Source organism: Fringilla coelebs (assembly GCF_963513975.1).
Source record: "Fringilla coelebs genome assembly, chromosome: 9".
Taxonomy (NCBI): Eukaryota; Metazoa; Chordata; class Aves; order Passeriformes; family Fringillidae; genus Fringilla; species Fringilla coelebs.
Genome location: NC_140067.1, coordinates 28,838,473 through 28,858,527, shown reverse-complemented (window position 1 = coordinate 28,858,527; position 20,055 = coordinate 28,838,473). Strand labels below are relative to the sequence as shown.

The 20,055-nt window shown below is 49.8% G+C and overlaps 1 protein-coding gene across 1 annotated transcript in view; it reads right to left on the bottom strand.

The window, feature by feature from the left end:
* The window catches only part of RXRG (retinoid X receptor gamma), a gene marked incomplete at both ends in the record, with an annotated part of 40,266 nt that extends 30,633 nt beyond the window's left edge, over window positions 1-9,633 (bottom strand). The window contains one exon of the mRNA XM_084211113.1: window positions 9,537-9,633. Coding sequence (XP_084067239.1) covers window positions 9,537-9,633 — 97 coding nt within the window. The remainder of the gene's footprint in view (window positions 1-9,536) is intronic.
* Window positions 9,634-20,055: the final 10,422 nt, after the last annotated feature.

Here is a 20,055-nt window from a genome sequence, read left to right as displayed (position 1 = left end):
ACACAGCCCATGCAATTTCCCACTTTTCCCACAGCAACCATTTTTCAGACAAAGCATCTCAACAGAAGATGTTCTTTGTCCAGGTTAACCCTCCATTATTGCTTGTAGGGACAAGTACTTAAAAAAAATTAAAAAGGCAACCCTCAGTCACAACAAATTTCTGATTTAGAGGCTTCTTTGGTTGAGTGAACTACCTGAGTGAAACTTGGTCCTCATACCTATCTCTTCTGGAAAACTGTCAACCCCTTTCCCCCCACCCTTGATCCTGCTCTATTCTTTTGCTGGGAAACCTGGATTTCTGTGAGCAGACTTGTTGGCCAGAGGCTGAGCTGGTGACACACAAGGCACCTGCTGGACCTTGCAGGGCTCAGGGAAGGTCTTGTCACAGCAGTGCCCTGCTGAGGGCCACCAAGGGCCCCCACCTGCATCCTCCCTGGCAGGTGGCACAGCCTGCTGTGCAGCTGGGGGGCTTTTCTTGCTGCTCTCATGCTGTGCATCCCCACGTTGATGCTTTTACATTTCCTCCTGCTTCAGCAAGTGCAAAACTCTGGAGACAACCTGTCAATCTCCATCACATCCAGCTGCCTCAAATGGTCTATTTATACCTGACAGGCAAACGTGGCTGTCCTGGAGTTCAAGGGAACAGGGGTTATTTCTGCTTGGAGTAGCTCCTTTCTCAGGGGAGGGAGGCTGGAGGCATCCAAGAGGAACAGCTTCACATCAAGGGCTAACACCGGCACCTTCATGGCTGAGGGCACAGCCATGGGTCCCCAAGGTCCCAGCCACAGCAGGCAGGCCCCAAAAGCCCAGAAGGTTGATATCTATCATAAGATATCTAATCCCAGGTCCCTCTGGGTCCTGCCATGGGAGAGGGGAGCTCAGCAGGTACATTTGGATTTCTGATTCTGCTCCAAGAAAGGCCACAGCTTCAAGCTTGTTTGTCACCATCATATTTTCTGAAAAATCCTCTTTGCTCAGGATTCTTCTCCTGGGAAGCTGAGAAGCCTCAGAATAAAAGGAAAGTAATAATTGTCTGATTCGCTTCTCCTGTGTTTTGCTGCTTTGGAATGTGGTTGGAGATTGTTTATCAACATGTGAATTGTTTTGACTTAATGACCAATCACGGTCAGGCTGTGTCAGACTCTGGAAGGAGTCACGAGTTTTCATTTTCATTCTTGGTAGCCTTCTGTCTGTATCCTTTCTCCATTCTTAAGTATAGTTTTAGTATAGTATTCTTTAAGATAATACAGATAATAAAATAATAAATTAGCTTTCTAAGGACATGGAGTCAGATTCTCAATTCCTCCTCCATCTGGGGAACCCTGAAAATACCACACTTGTTCACACTGGGTTTCTGCACTGAGCTCTGCCTGGATCAGGTGTGAGCCTCTGACTGCACACTGTCAAATTAATGCCACAGTGAGGGCTCCAGCTTTCTCTGAATCACTCCTGTCTCTCCTCACATGTCTCCAACAGAGTCTGCTCTCTGGCAGATCTGTCCAGGATAAAGCCTGCCTTATCAAATTGGCCCCATTACAATAATTTGAAAAGATCTGAGGAAGGAGAGGGAATTTATGCCAAATTAGCACTATGGATCACATGGCCACAGAGCTTTAAATCTGGACCAAGGGCCCAAGAGCCACATCCACCAAATCACCATGGCACAGCTCCAGTCAGCACTTCTCAGGCAGCTGTCTTTGGAGTTTAGTCCTTGCTCCAGTCACTGAGGCATTTCCTGTTAGCCACAGTGGGAAGCTGCCTCTCTCACAGGATTCCTGGAGCTCCTCAGACAGCTCACCTGGATCCCACCTCCACTTCACTTCACTTCTGCAGGTGCCATTGGCACATTTAACCCCTTTTACAGTAGATTTCTTCCTGTCCATTGGATCCCCTGAAAGCAGGGAATGAAATCAAATACCAGTAAAACCCAAATGTGTCCTCTAGAAGGGAGAGGCAGGCTTTTTAAGGCTTTGCTGTCTCCTCTCATGAACAAAGCTCTCCTGTTTCTGTAATGACGCAGGATTCCTGGGAATGGGTCTCCTGAACTCCACTCAGGAATTTCAGGCAAGCCTCAGAACAAGTTTCCATTGCTCCAAATACCCCAATCCAGCAACTCCGACCGTGCAATTCCCCAGCTCACACCTGTGATGCCTCTGAGTAATCAGGGAATAAAAGCTCCACACCACACCCCCCCCAGCCAGTAAACCAGAGCCCATCTTTGCCCAGAGATGCAGCTATGTCCATGCTCTGGTGCAAATATACCCACACAGCCTCTCCACAAACACCAAATCTGGAGACCCAGCCCAGGCATGGCAACTGCAAGAAATTAAGCACAACTCAAGTAATGAGGTGTAAAATGATGTATTTAAGATGAGCCAACCCAAAGAATCCCTTCATGAACTGGCAGTTAAAACAAAAAAAAAAGGAGAAGGGGGATATAAAGAGCTCAGCCCTCATTGTCTCTGCCTCCACTGGTGGCCCAAACCACTCCACTCTTGGTAGTTTGTGCTTGTCCTCTAAGCCATGCAGACATTTTGATTTCACAGGAAAGCAACAGGTTCATTTTGAGGTTATCTCTTTATAGGTGCAACCAATTCCAGCAGACTCTGCCAGCCCAGTCTGTTTGAGATGCAGAGGACCAAGCCTTCCCTTTGCCTTGCCCGCACAGACACACAACTCTCATCTGTCCTAGCAGCTCATCTGCCTTCTGCTGGCAGCCAAAGGGAGACAAACACAGCATGAAACTCAGCCAAGATGTTCTCCAGCAAGAAAGTTCCCCTGCAGAAGATGTTTTAATCCCTCTCTTCTCAAAAGCCACAAATTCCCCTGTAACAAATGGAAAACCCAGTGGTATTTAAAGCTGTGGGAGCATGACAAAATTCCCCATGCCCCAAAGAGAGGAGCAGCCCAGGATCAAGGTTGGGACAGACCACACCACACATGACAGCCCAACAGCAAGGAGCGAGCACTTGAGGAATTTGCAGGGATGTGGAATGACATTTGCTGTCAAATATCTGCTCTTTGCCCCTCAACCCCTTCTTGGGAAAAAGAGAGGGAAAGAAAAGAGCAGCAGCCACACATTTTGGCCCTGTCCTTTTGAGCCTCTGAGCAGAAGGAGCAGCCTCCACACAGCAGAAGCAGAGAAATGACCTGAGATGATGTGGGCATACTCAGGTACTGGCACTGCACTGATGTGCACTGACTTAAGTCAGCTTATTAAAGCAAGCCCTGAAGATCAGCTTCTCCACAGAGCTGTCTCCTCTGCCAGCCAGACATATCCCAGCTGAAAAGTCTGAGCCTGGTCCCTTTTCAGGCTTTAAGTTTTCCAGACCAGCAGCACACCCTGAAAGGTTGATAAATTCACCAGTCCTAGGGCACAGTCCCAGGGTCTGTCCTGTCAGCACAGGCCAAGGAGTGTTCCCACCAGGAACTCTGGGCACTTAAGAGCCAAGCCATATCCACACAAATTAGTCTCCACGGCTCATTTAAGGAATGAGGCTTTTAAATCACACCTATCTACTAAATCTGGCAGCCCTGGTACCTAAAATCCAGGGCAGCAAGGACCCAACACTGCAAGCCCACCATAGACTGTGCAGGATACACCCCTCAGTGCCTTGAGTATTTCCCTGAATCCCCCCAGGCATCTGTGTCTGGTGGGAAGCTTTCCAGAAAGGAGAGCAGAGCCAGGAAACACCTTTACCTGCCATGCTTTGGCACACATAACCTCTGACCCAGGACAAGCAAGCAGCAAGGGAAGAGAGTATTGATGAACCCATGGGTAGGTGAAATGGAAGAGCTGAAAGAATCCAGGGCCTCAGGTGACTGCAGGAGACACACCTCTCTGACAAACAAAACAATCCTGTTTGGAATGGCCAAGAGCAGCCCTGGTGCCTTTTTTTGGGTGGAAACCAAGCAGTCTGTGTGGCCTGGCTCCCAGAACCCCAAGCAGTGAGACCAAAGAGCAGAATCTCAGTCAGTGTTCTCCGTCTCTCCCACTCCTCTAGGAATTTGCACCCTTCTGTGCCTTCCCATCACATTCAGGGAAGAATCTCCCAGAAGCTCCCCCATCATCTGTAACCCTCCTTGGAGAAGAGCCTTGTTTGTGTCTCTGATGAGCACCTTGCACGGCCACTCCCTCAGAGCAGCCACATTCCCGGCCTTTGCAGCAAGTCAGCAGTAAGAAAAAGGTCATTTACTTCTGTCACCATCTGTGTGGCAGTGGACAGGGCCAGGGTTGCCAGAGGACATCCAGGTGTGCTCTGCAGGCATGTCTGTGCAGATATCCTCACAGATTTGGGAGCAGCCTGTCCCGGACCCACAAGGTTATCAGTGATGGGAGATGCTGAGCAGCTCAGGCTGCAGGTGGGTACCTGCTGGAGGAAGGACTCACTCTGCTCCTATCTTCCCTGGATGCATCCATCATTTTCAAGATGGACAGACCTTTGGCCTGGCTCTGTCTGAGTGCTTTTTACATCCAGAACAAGCTCTCACCCAGCCCACACAGCTCTGAGCTACCCCAAATCCAAATCCCAGCCTACACACAGATGGCAAACAAACAAACAAAAAACCAAACAAATAAACTCACAGACCCAAGTTCAAACACCAGCATCCCTTTTTCAGCCTGGAGAGGAAGGCAAGGAGGATGCTTGACGTGAGATGTGATGTGACCACTCCCTGGCATCCCACTGAAGCCACCTGCCCCATCCCCTGCTGAGCAGGCACAGCCAGCCCCGGGGCACGTGTGGCCCTGTGCGTGCAGCCGGTGACAATGGTGACAATGGCTCCCCAGCCAGCACAGCAGCCCTCCCCACGGGCTGGGGCTCTGCACGAGATCCCTGTCAGGGCCAGGGAGCATGGCCCAGCCCAGGAACAGGGCTGAGCTCTTCCCTGCTCCCTCTGGCCATGGGGGTTGAGTCTAACCAGGGTGGGACAAGGCTCTTTACATCTCAAGTGCTCAAGGTGCTGGTGCAGCTGTGGAGGGGTCTGTGTTGCCCAGGTGGTGATTTGCCAGGGGACAGGTCCACAAATGCTCCTCCCTCCTCCCTCCCCCCTCCTGCCCTGTTTCACCCCCCAGAGTATTAGGAGCATTAATAAACAATTATGCAATTATAAATATTTTTAAAACCTCACCAATTAACTACAGGACACTATCTCAAACCCACCAACACAAACACTACATACTCACACTAATAAAGGCCACCACAACAGAATTAAACACCTATCCTCTGCTTCATGCTATGACCCGTAAAAACCATTGTAAACCTTAAAAAACATATCCTTTAAAAACATAATACCCCATCAAAACCAAATCCAACATCAATTATCATAACACCTGAACCAAGAACCATAAGATTCAAGAAGGAGGGGGGAATATTCACGTGCTCCAGGGTCACTCTTGGCTTCCCTGGTCACATATCCTGAGGAAAACCCACCCTAGAGCATGTTCAGCCTGCCTGTGAGCTGCCATTGCCCCAAACACAACCCCACATCCTGGCCTGAAATCCTGCCCCCAGTGCCCTGCTGTCCCCTCCTCGCCTCGTGTATGCCTTTAACAGTTTGCTGGATTACCCATTGCAACTAAAATAACAAAGCTACAAAAGAAGAGGGCAAACAGACTCGATATTCTGCAGCAATTAGGGCTAAACAGGGGAACGGGGAGCAGGGAATGAATGGACAATGGGGAGGGCAGGGACGTGGCAGCCCGGGCTTGGACAGGCCGGGCACGAACTGTCCTCGGGAGGCTGGCTCCAAGGCAGGGAGCAGAGCTGGACGTAAGGGAAGCAGGGAGATGAAAAGGGTTATTTAAACAAGCACAGGGCAGTCCCCACAGGGCCTCCCTGTCCGCTTGGCTTCATCACAGAGTGTCCAGGGAAGAGCAGCTCCCTGCTTCCCCCCTCTGCCAGCGCTTTCGGGTGGCGGGGGGACGCTGGCAAGCTGCGGTGGGGTCCGCTTCGAAAGGAAGGAATCCATTAATCTCTCTGGTAATTACTGCCACATATGGATTTGCACAATTACACTTCGTTAATTGGTTATTACAGGCAAGCCAGACTGATTGGGCAGAACGGCTGAGCTTTAACCCCTTCACTGCCCCACCAGGGCCAGGCAAATATCAAGGCAGCCTTGCTCCCAAAACAGTGCTGTGCTCTGTAACCCTGCTGGCTCCCATGCAAAGGACCAGCCAGCACAACTCCCAGCACCCAGACAAGATATCTTTGCTCCCATGCCTTCCTTTCCACTGGGGATCCCAAAGAAATGGACCCAAGGAGAAAGGAGTGAGCCTGCATCTCAGAACAGCCCAACTCCCCAGGCAGCTTCATCTGCTCTGAGTTTGCAGCAGACCCACCATGTAGTCCCCAGGGTGCTGAGGGATGGCAGACTCGGATTTTGTTTGTTTTGAGAAGGAGACTGAGATTCCTTGTGCACTTCGGCTTTGTGCCCTCAAGCCCAGCAGGGTTGGTGCCAGCGACTGAAGAATCCACCCCTGAGTCTGTCTCAGTCTCTGAACTCAGCCTCTCCTACAGGATTTGCAGTGTAATGTTTTACTTCCTCCAAACACTCAAAACAGAGGCTTTACTCTAGCAACAAATGCATACATAACCAGAGTAAAATGAGCTATAGCAAGAAATACAGATAAAGCCCTTGTAAAACTCCTGGCAGCCCAGGACTTCTGCCAGTTGGGAGTGGAGGCAGCCTGGCCTCCCCACAATGCCACTGTCACCTCTGCCTCTCCTCACTGGTGGGAAATGGACCATCCAAAACATAGCCCCAAAATGTGCTGTTCAGGATGCAGCCATGTTTCTGGAGAAAGCTCAGAAGAGGCAGGCCAACGTGAGAGCAATTTCTGCCAGAAATCTATCAAAGGCTTCCCATTAAAAACCTGTAACAAGAAAGGAGCTAAGATCTTCCCAAAATCCCCACAGGGCAGAAAGGCTCGTTTGAGGAGAGAGCTGTGCTCAGCAACTACTGACATCAAGGACAGAGCAGGCACTAGCATCCTGGTCCTTCAGAGCTGCTGCACTGCCCCTGGGACGCAGGAGAGGCACAGAGGAACCTGCTCCAGACAGCTCCTGTGTCTCCCAAGGGCAGCCCAGTGAGGCAGTGCCTCCTGGGCAGCAGGATATGGCTTAGCCCAGGCAAGACTGGGTCACAGACTGATTTACAGAGCCAGGCATCACACAGCTTTCACTCAGCTTCTGAATCACCCCAGCAAGCAGCAGGAGCAAGGGAAGAAACCAACATTATAGAAAGGTGAGAGGAATCTCATTCCAAACCACCCTCTGGCCTCATCCTGTGGATAAAAAAAAGTCCTTGGGGCTTTGGCTGAAGCAAAAAGTATCTGCAAACAAACACATTCCCACCCTTTCCACTGCCACTGCAGGGATGTCTGCTACAACACTCTAGGTTTGGCCTAGGATTAACCTTCTCATTAGCTAATTAAAGTGCTTTCAATGTTCTGTCTCCACTGCAAGGAGTAGCCGAGTAAGAAAAGTCTTGTCCCTCAGAGGTCACTGGAATGACATGAAAGTTGCAGCAGGAGTTGTTCCTGTTGTTCCATGTCAGATTAAGCCCTTTTCTGACCCAGAGATGGGGCAACTGAGAGCTGTTTTAAAAACTTTTACTCCTTTTTTAGTCTCATGAGAAGGGTGAGACAATACAGGTGTTATAATTCATGCCATCACAATCAGAAGCCAATTAATTCTTAATTACAATACACTAGAAGTGTTTCTTGGCCCATCAGCTTTTGCTGTCGATGCCTTAAAGCCAATCATCTAAAATTACCCCTTGTAAATCCTACTACAATGCATCTTTCATAGTTCTATTTCTCCAAAGTATCCAGCCTTATTTACAAAACTCGTTTCCAGTTCCATTTCTCTCTCAGCCATGTCTGTCCCATCCCATGGCATGCACACTATGTGAACCTTCTGTTGAGCTTTAAGAATTCTCTACAAATCCATTTCCCATTTCTCTTTCTCGTGCAAGAGGCAGCTCCCAGCTCTCTGTCTGCAGGGACAGGCACAGGCAGCATCTCCCGGCTCCCCGCCGTGGTTTGGGGTGTGCGTGAGCTGCTCTCTGAGGAAGGGAAAGGTTGCAGACCTCTCCCCTAAACCAACTGCCTCTGCAGCATTCAGAATGAATCTTCAGAGCTGTCAGGGGGAAGAACCTGCAACTGAGCTTAAAAAGGTCAGCTGGGAAAAGTCAGGATGGGGAGGATGCTCACTTAATTGACAGATGCAGAGTGGAAGGGGCCAGCCTGGGAGTACCTGCAGCTGGTTTGGGCAGCACACACTGGACTCCATCTCTGGGCTCTGCTGGCTGCAGCTGCTGACAAATGCTCTGTGGAACACTCCCAGACAGCAGAGTTTGGGGGCTAAGCCTGAAACTGAGACTGGGGCTGAGCTCCAAGCAGGGATCTTGTGCTGCCTTCCTTCATCCTGAGGGGTGAAAGTAGGCTGGCAGTTTTTCAGAGAATAAGATAATTTTCTCTCTGTCCTTTAGTTACATATCTGCACGACACAGGTTGGTTTTCATTCCCAGAGTTCAGAACTTGTGCAAAGGTTACTTTGCATCTGACTGGATCAGTTCCACTGATATATAGGAATCAGGCAAACAGTGTGCCTGCTGATGCTAATTAAACTTGATATTGATATGGATATGTGACATATTTACTAATAAAGCAGCAACAGGTAGCTGGTTTATATTTCATGTGACTTGGAAATATGTAAAGGCAAGTAAATATATTCCTTTCTGTCAGAATATTGATACACACATATTCCAAAAAGCTCATATGCAGCAGAGGTGGTGAAACATATTGAATCAGTTCAAAACACAAACCAGGTTCAAAGGGATCTGAAATTAATTAGGCCATTAAGACAGTTTTCCAGTGGAATTCACTCTCTCTCTCTCTCTCTCTGTACATACACGCACATATTTAATATATTTGACAGAATCAATATTTATTTAGGGATAGGTTCAGTTTTTAGTGAACCATCACTTTGTTAAAAGTATTATTCTCATGGAAAACTCTCGACTAGCTCTACGAGTAACTGCCACCTGACCTTTTTTACCCTTTATGAGCCAGAACTCCTTTAGTATGAGCCATCAATAAACACAGTATCCCCCTCCACACCCTGAAAACTTTCCTTTTCCTATGCTGCAGGAGGAAAACACAGGCTCATGGGTCTGGAAAAAACACAGAGGTACAAAAGCTCAGTTTGCCCATCTCCCTGCCCCAAATCAGAGACCTTCAAGGACAGAGCTGCCACCTCCTCCCCGAGCCATCACACCTCCACCTCTCCTGTTAAATAGCTTTTCCCAGTGTCTGGACTCTCCTGCCGTGGAGAGTGCAGCACACTCTTATGAAGGTTTCTTTCCAAAAACCTGCCCTCAAATTCAAGTCCCATAAAGGCTCTGCTCAGCTGGCACTGCTGGCCAAAGGAGCAGCATGCCCAGAAGGCTGGGCACACCCCAAGGCTCTCAGTGGTGTCCCCTGCAGCCTCCCAGCCCACAGCTGAGCCCGGGGTCAGGGCAGGACTTACAGAAGTGAGGGAAGGATCCTGTCTCCAGGGAATAAGGAGCCTGCATGCCTGGCTGCATTTCCAACCTGTGTCCTGTCTCTTCAGCAGACTCAACCATGAAGGGAGGTTTGGGATCAGCTCCCTCAGCAGCTCTGGGCTGTTGGAGAAAGAAAGGAGTATTTACGTATTACAGAGCAGCATCTTCCCAATCTCTCCTAAGTTACAAATTTACCTCCCAGACCTTGACCGGGGCTGGGGTTTCCTGTGTTTGCTCTTCGGGCTCCTGTCTCTTTGGAAAGCAGGAGATGTTGCAATGCCAGGGGGAGGGCTGGGGAGGGCTGGGCTGCCTGGGAAGGGCCCTGCCACGCCAAGCAGTCGGTCCAGAGCAGCTCTGCTGACAAAGTGTCTCCTGGAAGCCACTTCTCTTCTAATCCCAGCTCCGAAAGGAACGAAACCGAGCCAACAGCTGCCATCCATACGGTCTGAGCATCTGCCTCAGCTCTGCCCTCCTCCTTCTCTCTGCCAGTTGACTGCTTTCTCTCATCTGCACCAACTCTATCTGGTAACAAGCATCAAGGAGGTGGCAGTGTCAGCCCCATCACCACTGGCCTCCCATAGAGACCAAGCACAGCTGGTTTTGCCTCACTAAAGCTGTCTGAGGACAATGGGGGCAGGTGTGAAGGCAGCAATGTTCTGTACACGTTCCTGGGCAGTGTCCCTCGCTCTTGCAGGTGACCTGGACAGACCCTTGTCTCCAGGAGGCTTCAGAAAACAACCAGCCTGTGCTGTGACCGGTTTTTCTGGTGCTGAAGTTAGAGCCCCTGGCTTTGTTCCTGTGCTCGCTTATCTCTGTTACATTCTCTAACCATGCATAGACATCTTCGTGTTTGGATTTTGCCAGTCCTGATGGAGAAGAGCCACAGGCAAACAACATTCCTCTCCCCTGTCTGAACTGATAATCTTGGTATCTCATCTCCTTGGTGCTCCCCCTCGGGCTGTGTCAACACCGCCGGGGTTGTGAAGGGCGAGATTGCTCTGCCTCCACTGCCCCATCCTGTGCGCTGTGTGCTGCCCAGCCCAGCCCAGCTCCACCAAAAATTCCTCTGGGGTGCCAGCCAGACCTGCTGGGGGGTTTTAACCACCTCCCCCTTCTAGATTTCTCCACGTTTGCAGCAAGAAAATGTGCAGGTTTCGAAGCGCAGAGTGGTCTCAAGATGTTGTCCCCCGGAGACTTGGAGGGTCTGGAGCCTCTGCAGGGCTGAGATCGGCAGCCAGGGCACTGCCAAAGCCAAGTGAGGCCACACAGCCCCTTCCACATCAGTGCCAAGTGCCAGGACATCTCCTGCAGCAGAAGCAGCCACAGGAGTTCAGGCATGCAGAGCTAGCAAGGGTGCCAAATCGCTGCTTTGGATTTGCTTTGCCTTTTCAGGAAATTCTTAATCTGAAACTGCAACAAATTCCTCAAATTCAAGTTCTCATGGAGCTGAAACCCTGAAGGGTAGTCTGGATTGAAGCCAGGAGGTGAGAAAAGAGACTTCTCTTTAGAAATTAATTGTGCTCCATCAGCCACAATCATTGCCCCTCTTATGTCCTTGCACTGCTGTGGGTAAAATAGGTCCAAATTCCTTCTTTTCTTTCTTTATTTTGTTTTTAGCCAGGAAGGGCTGCCCAGCAGTCAGATCACTGCTCAGGGACTCCAGATCCCCTCAAATCTGCCAGTGACCTTTCAGATCCACTCTGGCTTGCCTCCCCAGTGCCCACAAGCAGTGAGGTTTTCTGAGCCCTGAGCTGTGGTGCTCAGATCCCTCTTCCCACCCTTTTCCCTTTCTCAGACCTAACACATTACAGCAGCTGCCAGGGCATGGAGCTGCTCCAGAAATGAATCTCCAGCGTGACATGGCGCAGCTTTGATTCCACCACAGGAGCCATAAGGAAGGCTGCAAAACATGGTTCTGTCAAAAAAAAAAAAAAAAAATCTTTACTTGAGGCACTTTGTGTGGCTGTGAGCAGAAGTAGCAGGACATGAACTCTCCAAGCACACAAAAGAGCTGAATCAACGTCCTGCTGATGCAGTCCAGCCAAACAAACTGGTGATGGGCAGGGCTGTGGGTCCTCATGTGCCAGGGAAGGATTTACAGTGCTACCAAAGGAATTATTTCAGCCCCACGGTGACAATACCCACCTGCTTCCTTATTCTATTTTATTGATCTTGCCCTAAATACATGTGGCTGGAGGAAATGATGCATAAATTACTAACAAGTTAATTTCTTGTTCCAACACAGACTCACAACGGCCCTTTGAAGGGGAACCAGGAAAGACAATGTGTGAAAGGATAAAGGCAATGAGACAAGCTTGGATGTAATAATCCCATGTGAATGATTATTGCTGCAACTAATGTAATCTAATAATGAAGAATTTACACCAGATGTCCCCCAGAATATGCTGGGCAGACTCAGGATTCAGCAGTGCATCCATTTCTAAGGAAACCTTGTTAGGAGGGGAAAAAAAATGCTGTTGTCTGTTCATCAAATGAGAGGTTGTAGACCTTTATAGACAGAGTGGTAACAAAAGGCTGCCTTGCAAAGCTTCCTGGAAGGGTGCTCAGCAGATCTGATTGTCCATTTGTTTTCAGGTGAAATTGAAGCCTTGGATTTGGCCTAGAAAGCTCCAAATAGTCCAGGAGCAGCCTGTTTCAGGGCTGACACCAGGATCTCCCCTGCCTCTCCCTGGAACTCAGGGGGAGCTTCTGGGACTTCAGGCTCCAGGACAGGTGAAAAAAGAATGGAGAATCACTTGTTTTTATTTATTTTGAACTTGAATCCCTTCAGCTCTTTCAAGTACATCCTTAAAAGAGTGCTGCATCCCTGTCCTGTTCATCCCTGTCAGCTACCAACCGGGCATTTATTTCCCTGGCACCTTTGGCAATCCGCCAAACCAGAGCCCCAACATCCACAAGTCTTCTTCATTCAAAAACCACTCTGAGCTAAGTGTAAAAATAGGCACAAACCACCCTTTTTACTCTCCCTCCTTGCCTCTAGCTTATTCATCACCTCTTTGAAGGTATTTTGTACAGCTATTCCAGCTGCACTTTGGGGTCTGAACTGCTGTTCATAATTCCAGTGGTTACTCTTTAGTAACCACTGTTATTTAAGTAGCTCTGTGGGATGAGGGGGGAAGGGAAGCTTTATCAAGATCCAGATCCACTAAAACACAAACCACTACATTCAACTTGAAAGATTTGTTTAAGCCCCATTAACTTAATTGGGACTTAACATCTCTGCTCATTGCTTGTTCCCAGAGATCTCTGCAGACACGTGTGACACCAGCACTGAGTGGTGGGGACTGTGTGAGCCTGCTGGCATTGTGTCCAAATTGCATCCCCTGTGCTCTCCTGTGATCCCCCTGTGTCAGGTAGCTGGATAGTGGAGGCTGCTTGTCTGTTGAGATTATTTCACAGGGGCTCTCTGACCCGAGCCTGCGTGCTGCTGCTCTGTCCTAGCAGGCACACAGCTGCTCCAAAGGCCTTTGCAAACAGTGACACGAACATAGCTGCACTTGCAAACAGTGACACAAACATAGCTGGCTGCACTTAGGACTTGCAAACCCTGATTTTGGCCAGTTTGTGTGTCAGGCATTGCCGTGCCTAGAAACGACTTGCAAACAGGACCAAAGATCAGGTCTAATTTTAGTAAGCCCTTAGGCTCTGCATCCCCTGACTGGGCTGGCTTTGATGAAACACAATCATAGGATGAAAGAAAGCAAAAACCCAGCTGGCACCTGCTGGGAGGGCGGGGAGAGAGGATCTGGCAGGCAGGAGGTTCCTACAGGGATTGCCAACACTACTACACGTCTGATTTGCTTTTTTGGGCAGCACGGTGAATCCAAAGGTGATCAGCGTTTGGCTTGGCTGGCCAGACAAGATCTGCCTGCATCAGACACTGCTCTCACTCTTCTCTCTCTCTCTCTACACCTCTCAAGGCAGCTCCTTCTGCTGCTTCACATCCCCAGCCCTTGAGTTTCAGGGAGGGTTGAGGCTCTGCTGGAGTGCAGCACATCAGTGGGAATAGCTGCTCCCTTGCAAAGAGCCGTCTGGCTGGCTGGGCTGCTCCTGCCAGACATCTGGACAGCCAATTTCACATTTCAGTTTGCAGCACAGCGCAAGGATTGTTGTTAGAGGATGTCTTTGAGCCTCAGGAAACTTAGTTATCTGTAGGATTTTTAGGACAACAGCTTTATTTACAACTCAGTGTCACGGAAAGACAAATGTTGAACCAAACTGGCAATGACTTTATTCTCCAAATACTTTCAGTGAGGAAAAGTGACTCTGAACTGAGAAAAACCTTTGCTGTTGTCTGAGCAACAAAAGAGGTTAGTAAAGATTCTTGCCTAGCCTTTCTCCAGCTCTGAAGTAGTGAAGAAAGTGCTGCAGCCCAGCTGCGCTCTTGAACCAAAGAGCATTTTGCGTTCTTCTTGCAGCACTTTCTTTCTATAAATACCCAGTGGTTTCAGTGTAAGATGCAGGTGAGCTGCCTCAATACATTCATAAACCTGAGGGAGTCAGTGCCCTGCAGCAGCAATCAGGCAGCCTCCTCCTCTGACACAGGGCAGGCAGAGCAGCCCCAGCTCCGGGCTCTGGTAACCCTTGTGAGCTCCCCAAACCCATCCCTTGCCCCCAGTCTCTCTCCAGAGAAGCCCACAGCACCTCTGGGAGTGCTGGGCTGTGGAGAACCTGCACCCTGGGCCCAGCAGCTGGGTTTTAGGGAGGGGTCTGCCCTGCAGGGCTGTGGTGGTCCCAGTTGTGGGTTTCTCTGGGTCTGGGTTGAAGGCACTTGAGATGGTAGTTCATGTTCGGACTCAGGTGTTTATTATTTCTTATCAGTAAAACATCTCACTGCTGTGAGTTGGGCAGCTTTGTATCAGAAGGCACAAAATGGCCAACAATCTCTTGGTGCAAGGGCTTTTAAGGCTAAACTATCCAAGTAAGAGCTGACAGCTAGATTATTGTCACCATCATATTTTCTGGAAAAATCCCCTTGCCCAGGATTTGCTCCTGGGAAGCTGAGAAGCCTCAGAAAAAAAGGAAAGCAATAATTATCTGATTCCCTTCTCCTGTGTTTTGCTGTTTTGGAATGTGTTTGGAGATTCTTTACCAACAGGTGGTTGTTTCATTGGTTTCATGTGAATTGGTTTTACTTACTGGCCAATCACAGTCAGGCTGTGTCAGGACTGTGGAAGAGGTCACCAGTTTTTCATTAGTATCTTTTTAGCCTTCTGTCTGTATCCTTTCTCTATTCTTTAGTATAGTTTAGTTTAGTATTCTTTTATATAATATAGTATCATAAAACAATAAATTAGCCTTCTGAGAACATGGAGTCAGACTGCCATGGGGGACCTCACAAATACAACATTATTTTCCCTTTTAACCCAATAACTGATCCCAAAGAGCCCCAGTGGGGACTTTTCTGCCCAAATACAAAATGCCCCCAAACCCATGGAGAAGGAGGAAGGAGCAGCATGAAGAAGAAACCCAGGATGACACCCTGTGCCCTCCATCCTGCTTCCATCCACAGCACACTAAAAACCCCAAACCCTCAATTTCTCACCCAGTGACACACCCACACTGCTCTCTATAATCTATTTCACACTTTTGTGGGTTCCAGTCTATCTTGAAGTCTGGGAAACTTTCTCCATGAGTGAGGGTCAGAGTCAGTGCTGCCCTGGGGGTCAGGGCACCCCAGAGCAGACAGGGAAATATTCCCAGTGCCCTGGGTTTGCACACAGGGCCCTTGTGGGATGGAAAGGGCTGCTGAGGGCATTCCTGTGTCTGCTCTGTGTCACAGGGAATGGAGCTTGCCTGCGCCGGAAACCACGCTAGGAAAACATGCAGACCTTGGTGGAAGCTACAGCAATTAGGTTAATTAGGGCTGGGGCAGGCCCATATGTTTTCTGATCTGTTGTTTTTTAGGTCCCCCTATTGCACCTGTTCCCACAGCATCCAAACACCCTGAAGGCTTAGGTTTTCCCACTGGAGACATGGGAACAGAAGGATGGCTGGCCTGGATCACAGCAAAGTCCTGTCTGGCCTCCCATCCAGCAGCAGAAAGAGAAGGCAGGGGGGTGACAATAGGAGGTGTCATTCCCCTGGTACAGCTCCTCTGCTCCTCCTGGGAAGGTCCCAGAGCCCTCCTCTAAGGACTTCTGCATCATTCTGTCCCCATCCCTGCAGGGATTTACAAAACATGGGTGGATGTGGCACTTGGGGATGTGGTTTAGTCACCCAAAGCCCCGCTGTGGTTTGGAACATCCTTTCAGACATGGGGGGCACTGCAATGGGGGCCACCCAGGCTCCTGTCAGAGAGCCCCTGCTAATTGCACAGGGTGCACAGCACCAGCTCCCACCTGCAGAATAACCCAGCCTGAGACAGGGCTTTGTGGCACACAACTTCACAGGGCTCCTCAAATCCTTTTTTCTAGGATCCTCTGACAAGTTCTTTCCTCAGGTGTAAGCTCAAGGAGAAATCTGCTCTTCAGAGGTAATTTTGCTCATTGAAAAATCTGGTGGAGCCCATGTTCCTAAAACTCCTCCAGATGATTCATCCTTGCACACTGCATTTCCCTAAGGCAGAATCACTTTCTAGAGCTTCATGGAAGTAGAGTACCTGCTGTTTGCCACCATCTCCATTTCCCCTGCTCATGCAGGAACATGAACAAAGTGCTTTTAAAGTCTGTGGAGTCTCCATCACCCATTTCTGCCACAAAAAGGCTGACCTGCAGGACTTTTCCCCCACTTAGGAGGCAGGGAAGGATGTTGTGAGGGTTCATTCACCATTTAATGGGCTGAGAACCAAAATATGCCCGGTGTGCATGCAAAGAAACAGGAAACAAAAGTGACAAAACAAAAGCTTTGACTGATCATTGTGGGTGTGTGTGTGTTATTAGCATTGTCTGGCAGCATTTGAAACACTTTGGTCAGCAACTAAAGGAGACACTTCTGAATTTAATGCGGCCAAACTGAACAAACAGCAGTCTGGAGAAAATGAGGATCTGTGTCTGATTTCTTTTCAGCAGAACCCAACACTTGTAAGCAGTTGCAGTTACTTTACAAGATACTTTGTACTCCTGGTAAGTTTTAAAAATGCAGATTTTAAACTCAGTTGTAGAATTAGAAGACGGAATCTGGTGCCTCTGGTTGTTTCCAGGGGTTGCACTGACCAAAAGTGATCTGCTGTGGAGTAACAGAGATCTTCCCCATGCTCTGTCAGTGACCCAGCAGTCCCCACCTTACCTGCAGAGCTCTCTTCTGCTGCCTTCAGCAGAAATGCAGAGAGGACTGGAGGGGGCCCTTGCTCTCAGCCTTAGAGAGGACTTTCCAGGACAGCCCCCAGTGCCTTCCTGCTCAGACTGTGCCATTTCCCCACGGCTATCTTGGCTGCTCGTGCAATGACAGCATTGCACCATGTCTGATTTCCATCTTATCTGGGCTGTTTGCACTGACACAAGATGGGGTAAAGCAGGGACATTGCTTTTTCCTGCTGGATTTTCACCTTGGTTTGGGCCAGGCTGAGGTCCTGAAGTGAATTCATCCTGCCTGATTGCAGCTCCTCCATTCCCAGAAATCATCCTATGGAATAAGCCCCGAACAAAGCCCTCTCTCCCCTTTAACCCTTTTCCTTCCACCCAAGTGCTCCATGGCCCAAGGCCTGCTCCAGAAGGCATGAATTCAGTGTGATTCCCTCATCCTGCCCACTCAGAGGCTGTCAAAAGCCAAAAATGACAGCACTGGAGTGCCAGAAGCGAGCAAGTCACCTGCAATTTCACACCTGCCATCGCTGCTTTCGTGGCAGCTGGCAAGGTGAGAAGCTGATGAAGGTCCCACTTGGCCCAGGCTGAAAGTCAGAGCAAATGTTGGGCTTTTCAGGGAATGTCCTTCCCTGAAGTAGGAAGGCAGGGAGAAAAGCTGCTGGCAGCTGCCCTGGGGCATCTGCTGCCTTGCTTAGGAGGCATTTGTGCTTTTTGCACGCTGTCCTGTTCTTGGCAGCAGCTTCCCTAAGCTGGAAAAAGCACTGGCCATCATCAGCTGTGGAAACACCTTCTGGGCTGCAGCTTTCTTTCTGTGGAGCCACAGCTGAGCTGTATTGGCCAAGTCTGAGTCCCTTCTGAGTGAGTGCCAGGGGAGTAGCAAAAACCCCCCAGCAGGTTTTGACTCCACTGGTCAAATCTAACCTGCACTTTTGATTGTTTCTTCCTACAGGTGTGCAGGAGAGAAGCCATAAACTAGGCTGGGGAGCTCCACAGGATGCAGATGCTGTGACAGGCTGGGCTCTGGCAGCTCCTTTCTGCCTTCCACCAAGTTTCTGCTGCCCAGGACCAACAGGAACCTGTCCTGCCTGTGGCTGGGCAAGCCCAGGCTGTATTTCTCATTTGCTGTGAGTTATGGCTCCCAGGGAGCAGCAAACTTGTGGGCTTCTCTGCCTCATCACATCCATTTGGTCCTCTAGGTCTGTGTGGGCTGAAGATCCCTGCCCAAACACCCACCAAAGAGCAGGGAGAGGAGCCAGCCCCCTGCAAGAACCAGAGGAATCCAAACAGCAGCAAGACTCAGGACAGAAAGCAGACTCACAGAGGCCCAGGAATGTTGCATTGCACAGACACTGTGTTTGCAGCCTGCCTGATATCCTCTGGCAGCTCCCAGAGCAGGTTATGGCCGCTGGATCATGACACCAATTCCTGCAGGAGCTGCTGCTCCAGAGTCCTGCCAGGCCCCAGCACAGCACACAAGGAGCTGCAGGGATGTGCAGCCTCCAGAGCCTGGAGCAGGGGCTCATCTTCACAAGAGAAATACTGGCCAAATGCTGGCTCCAGCCCTTAAAAACTGGAGTTTTGGAAGGCACCTTCAGCCAGACCCAAGTGAATGACTGCTTGTCTGGTGGCTAATGGCTTATGAAAACAGGGGGCACAAACCCAGTCTTGTGCCCCCAAAGCCCACAGAAACACTCACCCCAAACCAAACACTGCCTGTCTGAGACTTGCAGCAGAATTTTGTTTCTGACTCCCCCAGTCTGTCAGCCTGCAGAAGCGACAAAGCTGAAGCCACCCCGGGTGGGTGGGTTCATCAGGAATGTGTTAAGTTACACCACAAACTCCATCCCCGTGCCAAGCAGAGCACACACAAAGCTGTGAAAGGACACGAGTGCCTCCCAGTTAATGTCACCTTCACAGCTTCCATAGGTCACAGCACAAGCAGACACCAAAACACGGCGCCAGGCAGAACACAGAGCCCACTCTGAACAATGCCATGGGCCCGGGGAGAGATGAGGAATTTAAGGGAAGCAGAACAACAGGAAATAAGGAAAGTCCCTCCAGCGAAGGTCCTGTGGCCCATCAGTGGCTGCTCAGCACTGCAGTGACACAATGGAGTGACTAAAGGCCTGCCTGGCAGCCAGCATTCCCAAGGCCATTGTTGGCAGCACGGGAAGGACACGGATACAAACAAGAGCTGAGTTCCCAGGCACGGGCAGAGACACATCCACTGCAAATGAAATGACTCCCTGAAGCCCTTCAAGGCCTGCCTGCACCATGCCAGCCTAACTGGGAAATCGTATCCTGAGGCAGGAAAAGCTGTGCCAGGAGGGGATAAAGAGTCAAGCAACCTGGATGAGCACGGGCTGGGTTTTTGCCTGTGTTGGCAAAACTGGACTAGCAGTAATTATGTTGCTGGACCAGCATTAATTATGAGGATAGGTGGAACTTGAGCATCGCTGCAAGGAAGGAGATCCCCTTCAGGGAGTCTTTGTCTGGCCTAGGGGATATATGGGAGAAGGAGAGGATGAATCCCACCCAAATGGGATCTCACTAGAAGAGCATTGCCTCTAAAAGTCACAAAGCTTGGAGAAAGAAGAGGGATAATTTTATAGTCTCTTTTCTGGCAATAAAGCCCCTGTAAGATCCCAGGAAAAACTGCCAGAAGCACCAGCTCTGGTCAGGAAAGGAGAAGCTGAACTGCCCTGGGCAGCAGGGTGGGATCCATGCTGGATAAGCTGCTCTCTCCAGAGGATGGCCATGCACGTAGAAGACACCAACAAGGGCAGGCCAGGGGATCCGTGTGGTGCTTTAGCTCTCAAAAGAGCTCCTCAGGGATTCAGAGCAGGGCGTCCCGGGCTAATCTCTGCGTCCCTCGGGGAACCTGAGGATTACTGCTCTACATCTGCTCCCAGGGCTGGGCCCCACCTTGTCCAGGCAGTGGAAGTGCTGACAGCCACTCTCAGCTCTTTAATCGGTTTGGGACAAACAGCAATGGCCTCTGTCCCCTGTGGGGCAGCACCTTGTGGCATTCATACTCTCTGAAAAATCCTCTTCGCCCAGGATTTTTCTCCTGGGAAGCTGAGAAGCCTCAGAGAAAAGGAAAACAATTCTTATCTCAATTGCTTCTCCTGTGCTGTGCTCGTGTGGAATGTGTTTGGAGATTGTTTTTCCAACAGGTGATTGTTTCACTGGATTCTGCTGTGAGTTGTTTTCACTCTTTGGCCAATTGGTGCCAAGC